Below are 15373 nucleotides of genomic sequence, written 5' to 3'. Positions count from 1 at the left end.
CAAATGGAAACCCTATACTTGGGATCCAGAGTACAGGTACAGGTTAAGTACTTCTGTTTGTAGTTTTACCTGGCTCCTGCTATAAGCTTTTCAGGAAAAGAAAAGCCAGGAAAAAAAAATCACAAAGTGCAGGTGAAGAAATCTGATCTATTCTGGTGTACTAATAACAGCACTCCCGGATTCCAGACACTGGGAATTGGTATCTTCCTTTCTCTTTATGATCCTATCTCATAACTTTAGAATTGTTTTCAGTCATACAGTGAGGCACAGTAACTATTCTGCTGCAGGATTTACACAATAATTGATGTGCAAGTCTGGGAAATTATTTCCTAGTTAAAGTGAACTAAGAAAGAAACTCATCAGATTGCAGGTAATATAAACAGTGTTTATCCCTTCATTTTCAATCCTCAGTATTTTGTTCTGCTGCATCTGATCCTTTGTATCTTGTTTGTGTTCTTCCCTACCTCACTGAATAGATCCTTGTTGATACCAAAGAGAGGTTTTGTTCCTTTTTTGGATTCATTGCCTCTGGCTAAAGTTTGAGTCACAGTTTCCAGTTGGGATGGTAGTAAAGCTGCCTCAACTGGCCTCTGTGCTCCTGGGCTACGGATGAGAAAAGTCAGCGAATATACCTGCTCCTGATCATGCTTCATTAGCCCTTACTAGAGATTGTGCACGTGTGGACATTGAATGAGGATAGGATTAAGCTCAGTTGTCATTCTCCCCAGTTAGATGGGTTGTATATAACCATTGTCTAGGCTCACACATGAAGAATGGCCACTTGAAGGAGGTACCAGTGAGCAGGTAGTACCCATGGAACTGAATCCTATCATAAGCCAGTAGAGAACAAAATGGGGTGGGGGGGGGAGGGGGAGAAAATAATCAAATATAGTTTAATTTTTTTGGAGGAAATCTACACCAGTGATTATTTTGGCAATATCTGAGGGTGGTGCCATAACATCTGTCTGTATTTAATTCCACTCCTCCTTATTAACCTTGCCACTGTTATTCTGTTGAAAAGAGAGCCTATGTGTAGGTGCAGTTTAAAAAGGTTCACTTGTTAATGGGTTTTGTATATACAATTATGTTGTCATGCTAGCTTTACTCATGAAACTCTAATCCCCAAAGTCCAGTTATATGCGCTATGCCTACTTGTATGTCAAATCAATCCTGACCCCTGTAAACTTCTCTCCATAGCCTGACTAGAATGTTAGCTGTCTTAATTATTCCCAGCATCCATGTAACTTTTATACAGATAGAGGAAGCAAAGGAGAAACATACAAGCTAGCCATACGGTGCAGGTGTCCTTGATAGTGTCTGGCTGGTGGGAATTCATGAAACTCACCAGACATATGGCTAGCAGACTGAAACTCTGACCTTTGCTGGAACTCAAATCTGGAACTATACTGGCCTATGATTGAGTGTTTGTTGATCTGTTACTGGGGCATGATTCTTCCCTGGATGGGTGGTAATGGATTTAACAGCAATTGTATCAGTGGAATTGTCACCATTGCCAGAAAGTCAAATGCTCCTCTTAGGGTTGGTAGGAAATAAATGTAAATCTGCTAATATTTCCGGATTACAGCATGATCATTGCTCCCTCCATTCCATAACAGGAGCTTAACTTTTCTCTCATTACCTCTACGCATCTGGAATTGTCTCTCTAAATCCCTATCTTTGACCGTGCCTTCTGTCTTTTCACCCTTCAACCCAAATTTTTCCCTTCTCGTCTTTGGTGTCCATCTCATCACTTTGTGAAGTGCTCTAACACATTCTTTTATGTAGGGGATGCCCTATAAAGACAAGTTATTGTTGTCATCTGTTCAGCTGAATTTACAGACTACAGCATCTATTTTGTTTGCCAGTTGCTGGGCGAATACCAAAAGCAATAGGTAGTATGTCTTCCTAGCTACATAAAATATTGCATTTTTGGAGTTCCCCTCAATGGCTTAGCCAGTCAATGCACTGACTGGTGTGGCACTGAATTATATGGACCAGAACACACCTAGGTTATGTGCTCGGTTTGCTGATCTTGGCTAGGAGAGCAGCAAGGGTGTTACAACTGGCTGCACGCCCAGGCCAGGGAGGGGATTCCTAATCTTGATTGCTGTTCAGTTGTATGGATCTCTGGTGAGGACAGGATCAGACTCAGTTGCGATGATCCTCATGAACAAAGCTCATACATGAACAATGACCACTTGGGGGCATTCTGGTGGTACTTGTGGTACCACACATCAGCATGAATCAGCACCTTTAGAAAAAGTAGAGGAAATTTGAGAGAGAAATTACATTTTCCAATGATATTTTTGGTTTATTTTTATGGTTTTTATGGCTGGGGATATTGGATCTGTAGAATGGAATATACTCCCAGATTTAAAAAAAGCATGGGTCAGAATAAAATAAAGATTATTCTACTTTGCTGCAACAGTGTACCTTAACCCTAACTTCAAACAGCATACACCCCTTCCCCAAAACTGCACAAAGGTGACATTTCCACTTTCCACACCAGCCATCACTGCGGCCTTACAGAATGAGACTTCAAATTTAGTAACAATTGGTGCTGAATCATGGAGAGTTTTGTTCTGTAAACCTGCACCCATGAGAACTAGGCTTAGACTCATTTCACTTAAGTCCATTGCAGCTACTAGAGATACAGTATGGTTTTATTCAAGTCAAACACAGGTTCCAGTGGCAACAGAAAAGTTTATCACATGTACATTTGGTTTAACTTCTTCGTCTATCATATTATGGAGGACATCATACATTACATTATTGTGACAGTAATTAATTTTGAGACTAGTAGGTTGTTCATAGCAATGACAGAGATGAAAAACTTGGTTATAGTCCAGCAAAAGAGTTCTGTAGTAAATTCTTTAAGCCCTGAATTGAATTGGAACTACATTGAGATTGATGCATTTTCTTTCTGCAATAAAAGTAGCTCATGATGTTTATAGGATTATGCTATTCATTTCACCACCCTGTATCTATAGGTTTGTATTGCAAGGCTGAATAATGCGGAAATTGCTGCCCTTTTTTGATAAAATCTTCACGGAAAGCATTTGGGAATGAGTTATGTTTAAGTATTATGTTTTAACACAAAATGAATAGACACAGGTTTTAAAAACCACAGGCTGCAGACACTGAAACAAAAGGTTTATTTGTTAATAGGCCAGGCATTGAAGATGTGTATTAAATCTACATGAGTCAATTTGTGGAATGCTACGGCTCATAGCTTACTTCAAACTGAGACAATGAGAATCAATTGATTTATCTAAGACTCATTAAGCCACAATGGTCCTTATTCATTATGGGAATAGCAGGAGATGGTTTCTTGGGACCCACACCCCAAGAGGGGAAGCACAGTTTTATTGATTGTTTATCTACCGTTGAATCACTAGCAGGGAATAAGTAAGAGGGACAGCTGTCCCACTTGCTGGGAATAGAGAGAGACTAAGAGAAAAGATGTGAGTAGTCAGTCAGGTTTTAAACAGAAAACTACAAGGCGTAGTCCTGGTCCTGGAGCTGGAAGCTGAGATGCAGCAAGTCAGCTCTTGCACTTAGAATTCCTCCAGAAAGAAAGGTAATGCCAAAACAAAAGATTTGTTTTTTTTCGCCTGAGGGGGCCGAAGAAGAATTTTCCAGATTTTTTATGTACCCTTATTGGCCCTGTTTTTTTCTTGCCATTTCTTGTCTCTCCCAGGAGATTGCATGGCTGCGGAAGGGTGGGGGTGGGGTGGGGGGAGGGGGGGACGCAGGGTGTGGGTAGGAAGTGTCTAGTCATGATGCTCCAGGAATCATGAGTGTGGGGCAGGCTAGATGGCCAGCTGGTCTTTTCCTGCCCATCATTTTCATATGTTCGTAAGTCAGGGAAGAAAGAGACAGGGTGTAAGATTTACTATTCTCATTTTTCAAGGTGAGAAATGAAAATTGAGTGCAGTAAGTGAGGTTTGTTTACAACTATTAATCTGTATGTTCATTAGCTGTCTGTTAAATAAAGCAGCTTAATGATTCGTATCTGGTCTCGTCTCACTAAAGTATTTTTCTGTCCGCCTACTGAAAGATTGGAGAAGCGTACATGAGAACACGTGCAGAAAATAGGATATCCAGTTCACAGGGGTGAGCTATTGTTACCCCCTCCCCAGGTTATGCTATTGTATAATTAGATATTTGTCAGTATAGGCACACTCTTGAACATAAGACATTATGACCATTTACAGGAATGACTGGCAGCAATGTACCGAGAGTATCTCTAAGGTAATTGGTAACGTTAACCAATGCGTGATAATCCAAAGGGATATGGTTAAGATACATCAATGGGCAGAGAGGCATGCTGGGACAGAAAACTTCAATAAGTATAAAATCATACGATAATGTAGAAGTGAGAATATGAATTACATATTATATGATAACATGCTTGGGGTAAAAGAGCAGGAAAAAGATCTGGAGGTTTTCGTTGTTAAATGCTTTGGTTCAGTGTTCATAGGCAATGTTGAGATATAAAGATAAGGGCGTGACTTATAAGTCTAAGGAAGTGATGTTGAAATTGTATCCGGCCTTGACAAGGCCACATCTGGAGCACTGCATTCAATTTTGGTCTCTATATAACAGGAAAGATGTAGAATTATTGGGGGGAGTCCACAGGAGGGCTATGAAGCTGATTCCTGAACTGCGAGTTCTGAACAGTGGTTAGATTGTTGAATCTGGGACTTGACTCCCTGGAGAAGAGAATAAGGAAGGAATTGATCGAGATCTTTACGATTTTCATGGGTATGGAGACTTTATCATGGAAGTTCTTCTGTCAAGCACAGGATTTGAAGACTAGAGGCCAACATTTGAAGTTAAGGGTGTTAAAAGAAAATAGGAAATTTAGGCAACGTTTTATTCTAAGAAGGTGATAAAATTGTGGAACAAATTACCAGAAAACCATGATCGGTTTTTATAAAGGACTAGATAAATTCCTGTTAGGAAAGTGGTTACAGGGTAATTAGTTCCAGAATTACAGTAAGAAAATTGATGGGAGGTTTGGAAGGGTGGATTAGATGGATCAATACTCTTCACATGCCCAAAACATCCCTATGTTACTACATTAGTGAATTCTCAAGTTATACACATTATAGACGTATTGACACAGAGATATACAAATGATGCTCTACAAAATCTACATCCAGGTGCAAGTGCAAGGAGTGCCCAGTGAGAACCTCCACTGCTCACCCCAGTGGACATTCCAGGGTCAGGAAGAGGTTCTCAAAGGTAGGTGTCCACCTTCCAGGGAAGCCAAACACTGCAGCAGAAATGGCTGGATCCGGGGTCGGGGTGGGGGGGGGGGTGCGGTTTCCGCACCTCCCAGAGAGAGAAATTTCTGGCCCCTTCAGGCCCCTTTGCAAGGGGATTGATCATTATATAAAAAAAGAGATAGTTTCTTTTTTAAATTTTCGGGATCTAGCCTGTGACTCCCCAGGTGAGCCCCACTTCTGCCATGGAGGCAGCTGGTATGTCTGTTTTCACCAGGCGTACCACTGCCAAGAGTATGTCGGATCCATTTAAGGCTGAGGTCATGTGAACTCCTCATGTAAGAGTCCTTCCTCCTTATGTCAATGGCCTTGTTTGGGGTGTGCAGCAGCTCCATGCCTATAAGGTCATCTGGAAACTGGAAAGCAAGGTTGGGATATCTGGTGTATCAGGCTCCCAGACTACTTTCTGGCCCTTTCGCCACATTCTGGCTGGAGTTGTGGCAGGAGTGTGTCATAAAGACTGAAGATTTTTGGTCACATTATGTCAGTTACAAATAATGAATGTGTCAGAAATGTTTATCAATCAAAGTAACAGAAGGCAGGATCAGTACTAACCACAGCATGGAATGTCCTCTTCAGTTGAAGAAGTCTGCTCTTCGGTAGCCTGCTTCTTCTTTGCCAAACTTATGATGCGCGTAATCTTCCTCCCTGCAGCCTTGCTAACTGTGCCTTTCAGTTCGGCCAAACCACTCCTCTTCCCTTTCACTATTTAATCATAAACAATAAAATGGATTAAGTCGTGTTGATGTGTATGCAAGACGTGAAGAGAATGTTGCACTCCTACTTGTGGAATGCTAAGGAGGATTATTTGCAAGATGGAGAGTAATTATTCAATAGCTCATCCCCATCTCATCCTTCACAACATGACATATATTTAAAAAAACATCTTTTATGTCTGTAGTAAAGTCTGGATTGTGTCAAACAAATGTTATTTCTTTCAAAGACAAATAATAATTTGTGTGTTTTATCTGGTTAATGTAATATTATGTTCCACATAAATAATGAACAGTTTGAAGTTTTCAATACTGGCATTTAAAATATATCAGGCATACAATAGGGAGGGGACAATATGATAAAGAAGATTAATGCGTATTGCAGCGTATAATTTAAAATGGATAAGGAGGACATCGCATGTTTTCTTCATTCCTAACAAAAGCATGGAGTGATTTTTTTTTGAAAGCCTCATCTGACAATTTGAATGCATCTTTCCATTCACACCGCTATTTACTTTGTTATCCATAATTGTGCATGTGTTGTGTCCAATACACTATACGAAACAGATGAAAACCCTGTTTTAAGTAATAATTCTGACCTAGCAACTGAACAGTAAACTCTGTTATTAATAAATTCCCTGCTATTAATTTTTGCACCGATTTTCTTCCTTTTTTTCCTCAACTGACTTTTACTCTGGGATCGTTCTATTGAACCATTTCTCATGTGTGTTCCATTCAGGTAACAAAGGGTTATCAGAAGTGGGAGCCCTAGCCATTTTTGCCCTCCGTGTGCCAGGCTAACGGCACAATTGCTGCCTGGTCTGAGATCAGCTACCTCAACACATGCTGGGAATTGAACCCAGGAACTTTCTGGTCTGTTTAGCTCAATACTTCACTCACTAGACCATCAAGGAAACTAACCAATCTTTAGCTACTAAATGTTACACCTGATTCTGGCAAACAGAAGTAAAAAGAGAAGAAATTCTCAAACCTTCAAACAATGAAATGAAGCCTTGATAACCAAGATCTCTTTACCAGTCCTCGTGAGTTTGTAATATGGAGATTTGACTGAATGAAATGGTATCAGTCAAATTGTAAATCAAGGCACAATTAAATGGAGATTCATAGAAAAGACTTTCCAGCGTAAAACAAAGTAGTAGATGCTTTTAAAAAAACAGAATGCAAGCTCTTTAAAATAGAACGTGTCTCTGGGGACTTGGTGATAAAACACACAGTCATACTGTTCTTTCACTTCAGGGATTTGAGTTTCAATCTGGCCCAGTCTGATGAAAGGAATATCTCTCCTCTCTAACAGCCAGAAGGATCTCAATATAAATCTTTATTTTGTCAACACTGATCTGTTATGCTCTGAGTCTGGTCACCTTGCAGTGAAGAAAATATGTTGCTGATAGCCAGAACCATTGGAAAATTGCAGCCATGTTTTTAATCATAGAATCTACAAAAACTGTTCCACCTCGTGAAAACTGCTTTTACAAATGGATGCTTTGACCATTGGCCTTGGAGACCTTTTGGAGATAAATGATGGTAACTGGTTTCTGCGAGATTTGGGGCACCATTTCTCAGGATCTAACTTGATACCATTAGGTCTGTCCTTCCATTGATGCGAAGGCACTCAGATCCAGCACAAGTGGTATGGCTAGAGTCCATCTTCATGATGCCAGCTTCTCTCTTAATGACAGATCATGTGGCTCTTCTAGCCATTCGCCTCAGATGTCTGCTCTTGTAGGTGTGAGGAATACAGGACCAAGCTGGAATGGTGGAATTTCTGGGACAGCAGTTTTTGCTCTCATCATCCTGTCATTTGCAAACATGCATCACTTTGAGGGAGGTGTATCTTCTGCCAGCACACATTTCCACTGGAATTTAGTGTATATATTAGAACTGGTATGACTTTGGTATATCTGACTTGCATCCCAAATTCTGGCCCCCTACACCAGAACTATATTACTTTTGTCCCCAAAATAATACCAGAAGTTTGGGCCCAAGCTTTGTTTGCCAACCATAAAATCATATAAATTTTAATTAAAAAATTGAAAATCAGAAAAACGTCATGGCTTGTATTGTCTCACCGTCTCATATAATCCTGGCACCTTATTAATCATAAATAATAATTATTTAGAATGTTTTTTCTGCATCATTAAATACTTTCATCTACATTTAACATCTTTTAATGTCACAGAAAGTAAAGATGTAAATCATTCTGCAAACTAATTTATTTCTAGTATGCCATTAATTTAAAAAGAGGTTAAAATACATGCTCAGTCAGTGCATGAGCTGAATCTTTTAGTTTATCTGAGTGATTTTTGCACTTTTGTTATACTTAAGAGGTGCCAGAGGTCCTATCTTTTTGATGAGATATTAAACCGAGGTCCTGTCTGCCCTCTCAGGTGAATGGAAACAATCCCATGGTACAATTAAAAGAAGAGCAGGGTGCTCTCCCAGTGCCCTCCCAAAACCATCACCACCAAAACAGATTAACTGGTCATTTGCCTCATTACTGTTTGTGGGACCTTGCTGTGTGCAAATTGGCTGCCGTGTTTGCCTACATCACAGCAGTGACTACACTTCAAAAGCGACTCATTGGCTGAAAAGCAGTTCAGATGTCCGAAGCATACGAAAGGCACAATATAAATGCAAGATCTTTTTATTATTCATAAGCTCCCTTCTTATTCTATCATTTCTAGTGCACTTAGAGAATTTCAAAAATTTTTTTTGCTGTTGTCACTAATGATGCAGGATATTCAGTTAGACAGAATTTAAAGCTGTGTTCATACCGAAGCCTGGAGCTACAATTCAAAAACCTGGAGGTCGATTTTCAGGGGGAAGTGTTGGGGGCGGGTGAGCTCCAAAAATCGCGGAAATCCCGAGCAGGTTCAGAACCTGGCTCCAACCTGCAAACTTCCGGGTTCCCCAGTGACGCGTCTGGGTGCATGCGCGCCTCCCAAATGCGGAAATCCCACCGGCAATTAAAGTGGATGATAGTTAAGAGACTTATGTACATATTGAAGTACTTGAAGTGCTGTGGGAAACACTCCATGATGTGTTTCAGCCAGCAGCCAGTGGGACATTTAAATGCTTGTTTGACTGATGGGGAGAAAAGGTGAGTTCTTGCTGCAGGGCACTCAGTTCTTTCACACAAACTTTTGGCTGTGAGATCTTTGTGTTTTCAATGAAAATTCTTACTTTCCATTCACAATTCTTCTGTTCACACATATTTAACAACTTTTCAGACCCCCTCAAACTCACACCATCAGGATGAAGGGGCGCTATCACAAAGGCCAGTCAAGACGTGGCAGTAGTGGTGACAATCATAACATTTAATGTCACTTTAACAAAAAGCAAATATAAATGAAAAACATGACAGTCTGTCAAACACCCTTATGCATACTCTTCGTGCTCACAAAACCTTCACCTTCCTCCTACGACGACTTCTTCGTGGTGCATCCCCTGTGGCTGCAGCAGAGGTAATGACAGATTGCTCATGTTCATGCCCTGACTGCTTAGATGCTTTGGGCCTACACCCACTGGGTGTTGGAGCCCGTGAGGGCCCCGCCAAAGACTGCTCCAACTGCACCTGTGCAGGGGTAGACTCGGCCACCTGGAGAGGAAGCAGCATTGTGGATACTGGTTGAGAGGGGGGCAACGGGTGAGACATGGGAGCACTTTGAGTGGCATCCACACTTCCATGTTCCCATTCGCCATCATCCCTCCTCTGGGCCAGGGCCACATCACTCCTACCATCCTGCTGGAGGACATTTGGAAGACATGTGTGAAGCCTTGTAAGACCAGTGTTAGTATATCTGTCTGCCTGTCCAGGCGGCAGAATGTTGTTCACCCTGAGTCCGAACGACCGTTGTTAGGCTTGAATGGACTCATCTTTGAGCCGTGCTTGAATCTCAATGGAGGCTAGCCTTCACTCCATCGCAGACATTCCTGCACTTACCTGTGACACCATCTCAGAGAGTTGCTCACGTCTCTGTGATACGATCTCAGAGAGTTGCTCACATCCCTGTGACAGTATCTCAGAGATTCCCTCCTGAACCTGTGCCACCATTCCACTTATGCAGGAGTTGGACTCCTCCATCCTTTGTGCTATCGTGGAGAGTGCGTGTGGCACCTGTTCCAGTACCTCGCAAATGTGCTGCTGTCCCTCGATCATTCTCCTTTTAAAGGATGGCCCCCAGGGTTCAGCATCTGCGTCCAGCTGAGCAAAGCCTGGAGAGGAGTGCTCCCACCGATGCAAACTCTCCACAGCTGCTCCTGCCACCAGTGTCTGCTCATACTCACTTGTGTGTGGTGACTCACCAGGTGCCAACCCAACTAACTGAGTACTAGGACACACTGAGGTGTGAGTATCTGCACTGGTGGATGGCTCGCTAAGATGTGACAGTGCACCCTCAGAGGCCGGCAAGTCCTCTGAGGAATCGCCCTCTGCCGTCACTGCGGTCGCTGAAGGCCCTGATGATGCTTAATGGCAATATTAAGCACCATCAGAGATGTGTCATGTTGCGATGAGCATACTGAGGTGTTGAAGATGGCAAGCATTGTTAACATCAATTCATGTTGTGTGATCAATGTTCAAGTTGTGTCACCAGATGTTTGTGGGGTGCCAGTCTCGGCGTCCCCAACGGATAGGCACTCGAGGGTGTGATTCAGCACCAGCGCCTCCTGCTCCACGTCTGTGAGGATGACAATTTGTTGTGGCCCCCCTCCAGTCCTCACCTTCTCATGTACCTTTTGAGCTCCCTTCTCCTAGAAGGGGAGAAAGTACAGACGTGTGAGTGAGTGATGGTGAAGTGGTCAGCCGATGAATGCATTGCTTTGGGTGAGGCTGACCATGAAAGAGATGCATCAGGGGGTGAGTATGAGACAGAGACATGACATTGTATGAGGATTGGAGTGAGTGGTAGTGGTGGGGTGACTAATGGGCAGATGAGGAAGTGCTGAGGAAGTGCAGGTAAGTTGAGGATAAGCCTTAAGTGGGTGTGGGGAGTGATGTGATAGAGTAAACTTGGCAGTGCAGAAAGAGTTGGGCGGGGTGGGCGGTAATGATATGGAACATGGAGTGCAGGAGAATCAGTAAGTGTACTCACTTTTGCTGACCTAGTTAGGACATTGAAGCGCTTCCTGCGCTGAATCCAGTTTCGGGATATGTTGCTGCTGCTGGTGACCTCCTCTGCCACCTCGAGCCAGGATTTCTTGGTGGCAGAGGCAGGCCACTTGCTCCCGTCCGCCGGGTAAAACACATCCCTCCTCCTCCTCACCCCATCCAGTAGCACCTGGAGTGAGGCACCGATAAACCTTGGAGCAGCCTTGCCCCTGTGCTGCTCCATTGTGGTCTGTGGGTCTTTGCTCCAGCAAAAGCCTTTGGAGCAATGGCCCTTTAAATAGAGCTCCTCTCGCTGACAGCCTGTGATGCGGGTGCGCAGTCCGCCCGCTGCGCAGCTTTCAGACGGCAAACCCGGAAGCCACGTTAAGTGGCACCAATTGAATTGCGATTGTGTGGTGCGAAACGGACATTTTTTACTGGTCGGGTTACCCACGCGCCCAATCACCCCCCCACCCCTGCTGCCATCCCGCCTCCATTCTAATATTGGGGCCATGATATCAAATGCAACCAATTTGCTGAGTTGATATACTATTCCCAGAGTAGATCACCAATGTGGTCATTTTATTGATTTTTTTTGTGTGCATGTGTTAATACATGTTCGATGTCAGCACATCATCTGTACTGATGTCAACCCATTGTAACTGGTGACATTTGAATGTCTAAGTGATCACGTTATAGTTGCAATGGAAAAGCCTGATGGTAGCGTTGATTTGGTAGAGCTTTCATCCGCAGTTTAAATTTTATTCCTTAAAATTCACATACAATAAATTATCACATTCATTTTCTTTGTCTCTTACTGCTTTAATAATATAGTTTAAATCAAAGGAGGCCTTTATCTCTTTGAAATTCTGAAAATATCTTTTACTCCTGAAAGTTTTATTTTATTAGACTGGAAAAGAATTTTTATTGATCTTGCTGCAAAGTACATGGATAACACTAATGACTTGAAACTGATAGAAGGGGGATCCTGCATGTTTAAATATATGAGCATATGGAAACGAAGGACAGGTAAAGACCAGTTGGTCTATCGAGCCTGTCCTATACTGGCATGGTGTAACTTCTGTACGCCATCACCCTCATCCTCCCTACTCATGCATCCATGAAAACTTCTGGGAGAGGCAAAAAAACCTTCGGCCAATTTAGGAAAAAAACTCTGGAAATTTGTCTCCAACCCCTGAAGGCGATATTTAACTCTTGTGTTTGGACACACCTCACTTGCATTGGTGCCACAGTGAATGATTGTATATTGTTCCTTTCAGGGCTTGTTTGAAAAAGGACTAATGGAACTGAAACAATGCAGTTTAAAACAATTGTTTACATAGCAATGTACTGACTTACCATGTTCTCTACTTTCTCTGCCATTAACTGGAGATCCGTTCTCCCCTGTTACTACACTCTCGGCGTCTGAAGCCTGTTTTTCATTTGATAATCTCTGTAGAAAGGCATGGAAACCAAGATTAATCTTTTGTTTTTACAAAACCAGGAAGCCTTACACTTGTTTTCCCAGACATCTGCCTAGATGAACATAATGTGAATGGATATCAGCAAGAAAGCCATTCCCACAATAGGGCTGAAATTCCTGTCTTTGATAACTTTGACGAAAAAGTAGTGAAATATCACTTTTTACTCTTATCTACTTTTTCACTAAAATTAGTGATGGTAGATTTTATTTACTATTTAATATGCTTTTAGAGGAATTTTCTAGTGCTTCTAACTACCATCCAAAAGTTTTGCATTCCACTCATGAACCATCTGAAGATTTCCATTTCGTAAATTCTTTCTTATCTTGTGTATACTTTGTCAATTAACTCATGGTCTGCTGTGGTCACCATGTGTTTCAGACATGATGCAAGTACATTTGGATATAAACATTCAAATCAACTCTTCTGGGGAACGGCACTCATACATCATATAACTTTTGTTGGTAGATATTTTCCAACATTATCTCGTAGTCAACATAATGAACAGACAGTGGTTTGGTAATTTAAGATTAAATGGAAGCAACTGTTGAATGATAGATGGTATTCTGACAGCAATAAAAAAAGCTCTGGTCAAAACCAATATTCAATACAGAAAAATGCATCCGAATCTTTATTGACCCTATTTACATGAAGTCATTATGTAGCACAAACCTGCTGCCAACTCATATACTGGAACTTGTGAAGCAATAACAGAGGGTGATTTATTTGCTATTTAGCTAGTGAGATTAGACATATATAACTGATTCTAAAAAAAAAGGAAGTCACAAATAGATCATGAAGATTTGTTCAAGGAAATATCTGATCCTGCTTACATCATGACAACAAATCTTGGAAAACTTGCTGGTAGTCTAGTGGACTAATTTTATTTGGAGCAAAAGTTAATCATTGCATCTTCCGTCTTCATATACATACAAGTCAAGAAATGGTCATTGTTTTTGCAGTAAATCCATTGTCAAAATAAAATCAGCCAACAGCGCACCAGTTATATGTGAAGAGATACTTTTTCTATTCATCAATAAGACCAGGAAAGCAGCATGTTTGACTCTATGTTATTATGGTTATTGTCAGATGCTCCTATTATTTTAGTTTTCTGTGAATGCTGTTATTAGTTTTATTGATAAATACATTTTTCCCAAATAAATGAAATAGTTCTCCCAATTTAGCTCTCCCTATTCCACACATCCTAGTTTTCCAACCAAAGAAGCTGAGCAGATGATCTGCTCCCTGGATTCTGCTGCTTGGAGGAATGTGAGGGATGCGCTCAGAGATTTCTCTTTCTCTCCTGTGGGGAACCTGCCTGCCTCATTCTAACAGCACAGCTGGAACAGGAACTCAACTTGGACAAAATCATACGTGTGGACGAGAATTCCATTACATGCAAAAAGTTGTGTGCCATTCTGATATAAGATCAAAGGTAAGTAAAAATTAAAACTTTTTTTTCTTTTATTCTTCCCTTGTCTCTGAGGGTGGTGAATCACACTGTGGTAATGACAGGTACCAGCAGTCCTCTGGTACTTTGCTCAAGTGTTTATTCTTTATGTTTGAGCCTAAAACCGTATCAGCTACCCATTCAACCATGGAGGCAAGCCTGACACTGTCCTTACCTTTTGTCTTCACACATGCACTTTCTATCAGGTGTGATTGGAAAGCGATCAGCAGCAATCCCTGACTGGTCTTTTTCTCTCTCAAGGCTGAAATCTGCTACCTTAACACATACCAGGATCTCCTGTCTATATTGCTTAGTATGACACCAGGGAGTCTAAAAAGTGATTTTTAGAGTAGAGCTTCTCAAAATGTGAGGTCGGTTAAATCTTCCTTGCAGCAATAATCTATGTCAATGTTTTGTAGTTCTTCTTACATTTTTACCATCAACATAATCCACTTTATTTTTAACTAATGTTTTTGAAGTGAAATTAGTCTGAACTTCAATTGTTTGTATATTTATTAAGCAAAAAACTTTCATTCAAGCACAAACATTTACCTTTTCGAGTTCTAATTTTGGTAGAAAAAGTGGTGATGTTGATCCCTCAATTCCATTGCACTGGCTGCATATGTCCCTAATTACCTAAATAAATAAAACATAAAACATGAGATATTTTGTACAGTGCTAATTATCCTCATGTCAATCACTTTTCATAAACTCCCCATAAATTCTTGCCATCAAGTCTGTCACAGGAGGTGGAAGTCCTAACCCACGCCTCCTGGGGTAGGTTGAAGAAAATCCAGGCCAAAATCTCTTAGTGCTGATAATGCGGGTAATTGTGACTTTGTGTGATAATGTAAAATGGGTGATAGCGAATACCCAGCCAGTTTTACATCTGTCCCCATTTTTATTTCCATTGAAGTCAAACAAGCTGCCGATTCGCTTTCACCCATTTTACACTATCGCACAAAATCAAAATTACCCTAATGTTACAGAAAACTGATGTGTATTGTAATTCTAGAGCAGGGAGTATATAATTCCACAATATCTTGCTATACTCCTCTAATATTTCAACATATAATATTGGTGTACTGAGAAAGCAATGTAAAAGAGTACTGTTTTCTCATAGATTTAGACAAATTTCATGAGTACCCCTATACATTATGGAGCGATTTCAGACCACCAGAGTAACAGAAAAGCAACTGTGTATTCATAAGTTTGTTTTAAAGTTGGACTTGTGACTTGTTTTTGGCTGTTGTTACGGTCAGCAAATACAAAACTGTATCACCACTTATTCCACTGGCAGTATAAGACACTTAGTCCACAGGCAGGAT

At 41.2% G+C, this 15373-nt stretch overlaps 1 protein-coding gene across 2 annotated transcripts in view; it reads right to left on the bottom strand.

The window, feature by feature from the left end:
- afap1l1a (actin filament associated protein 1-like 1a) overlaps nucleotides 1-15373 on the bottom strand; it is a 168638-nt gene that overhangs the window by 37841 nt on the left and 115424 nt on the right. For both annotated transcript variants that reach the window (XM_067996421.1, XM_067996420.1), the window contains exons 9-11: nucleotides 14598-14681; nucleotides 12474-12567; nucleotides 5847-5996 (exon numbers count right to left, since the gene is read on the bottom strand). In XM_067996421.1, the coding sequence (XP_067852522.1) occupies nucleotides 5847-5996; nucleotides 12474-12567; nucleotides 14598-14681 (328 nt within the window). The remainder of the gene's footprint in view (nucleotides 1-5846; nucleotides 5997-12473; nucleotides 12568-14597; nucleotides 14682-15373) is intronic.

Source organism: Heptranchias perlo, chromosome 14 (genome assembly GCF_035084215.1).
Source record: "Heptranchias perlo isolate sHepPer1 chromosome 14, sHepPer1.hap1, whole genome shotgun sequence".
NCBI classification, from domain to species: domain Eukaryota; kingdom Metazoa; phylum Chordata; class Chondrichthyes; order Hexanchiformes; family Hexanchidae; genus Heptranchias; species Heptranchias perlo.
The sequence above is the reverse complement of the archived record's forward strand: the minus strand, read 5'-3'. Positions and strand labels throughout refer to the sequence as shown.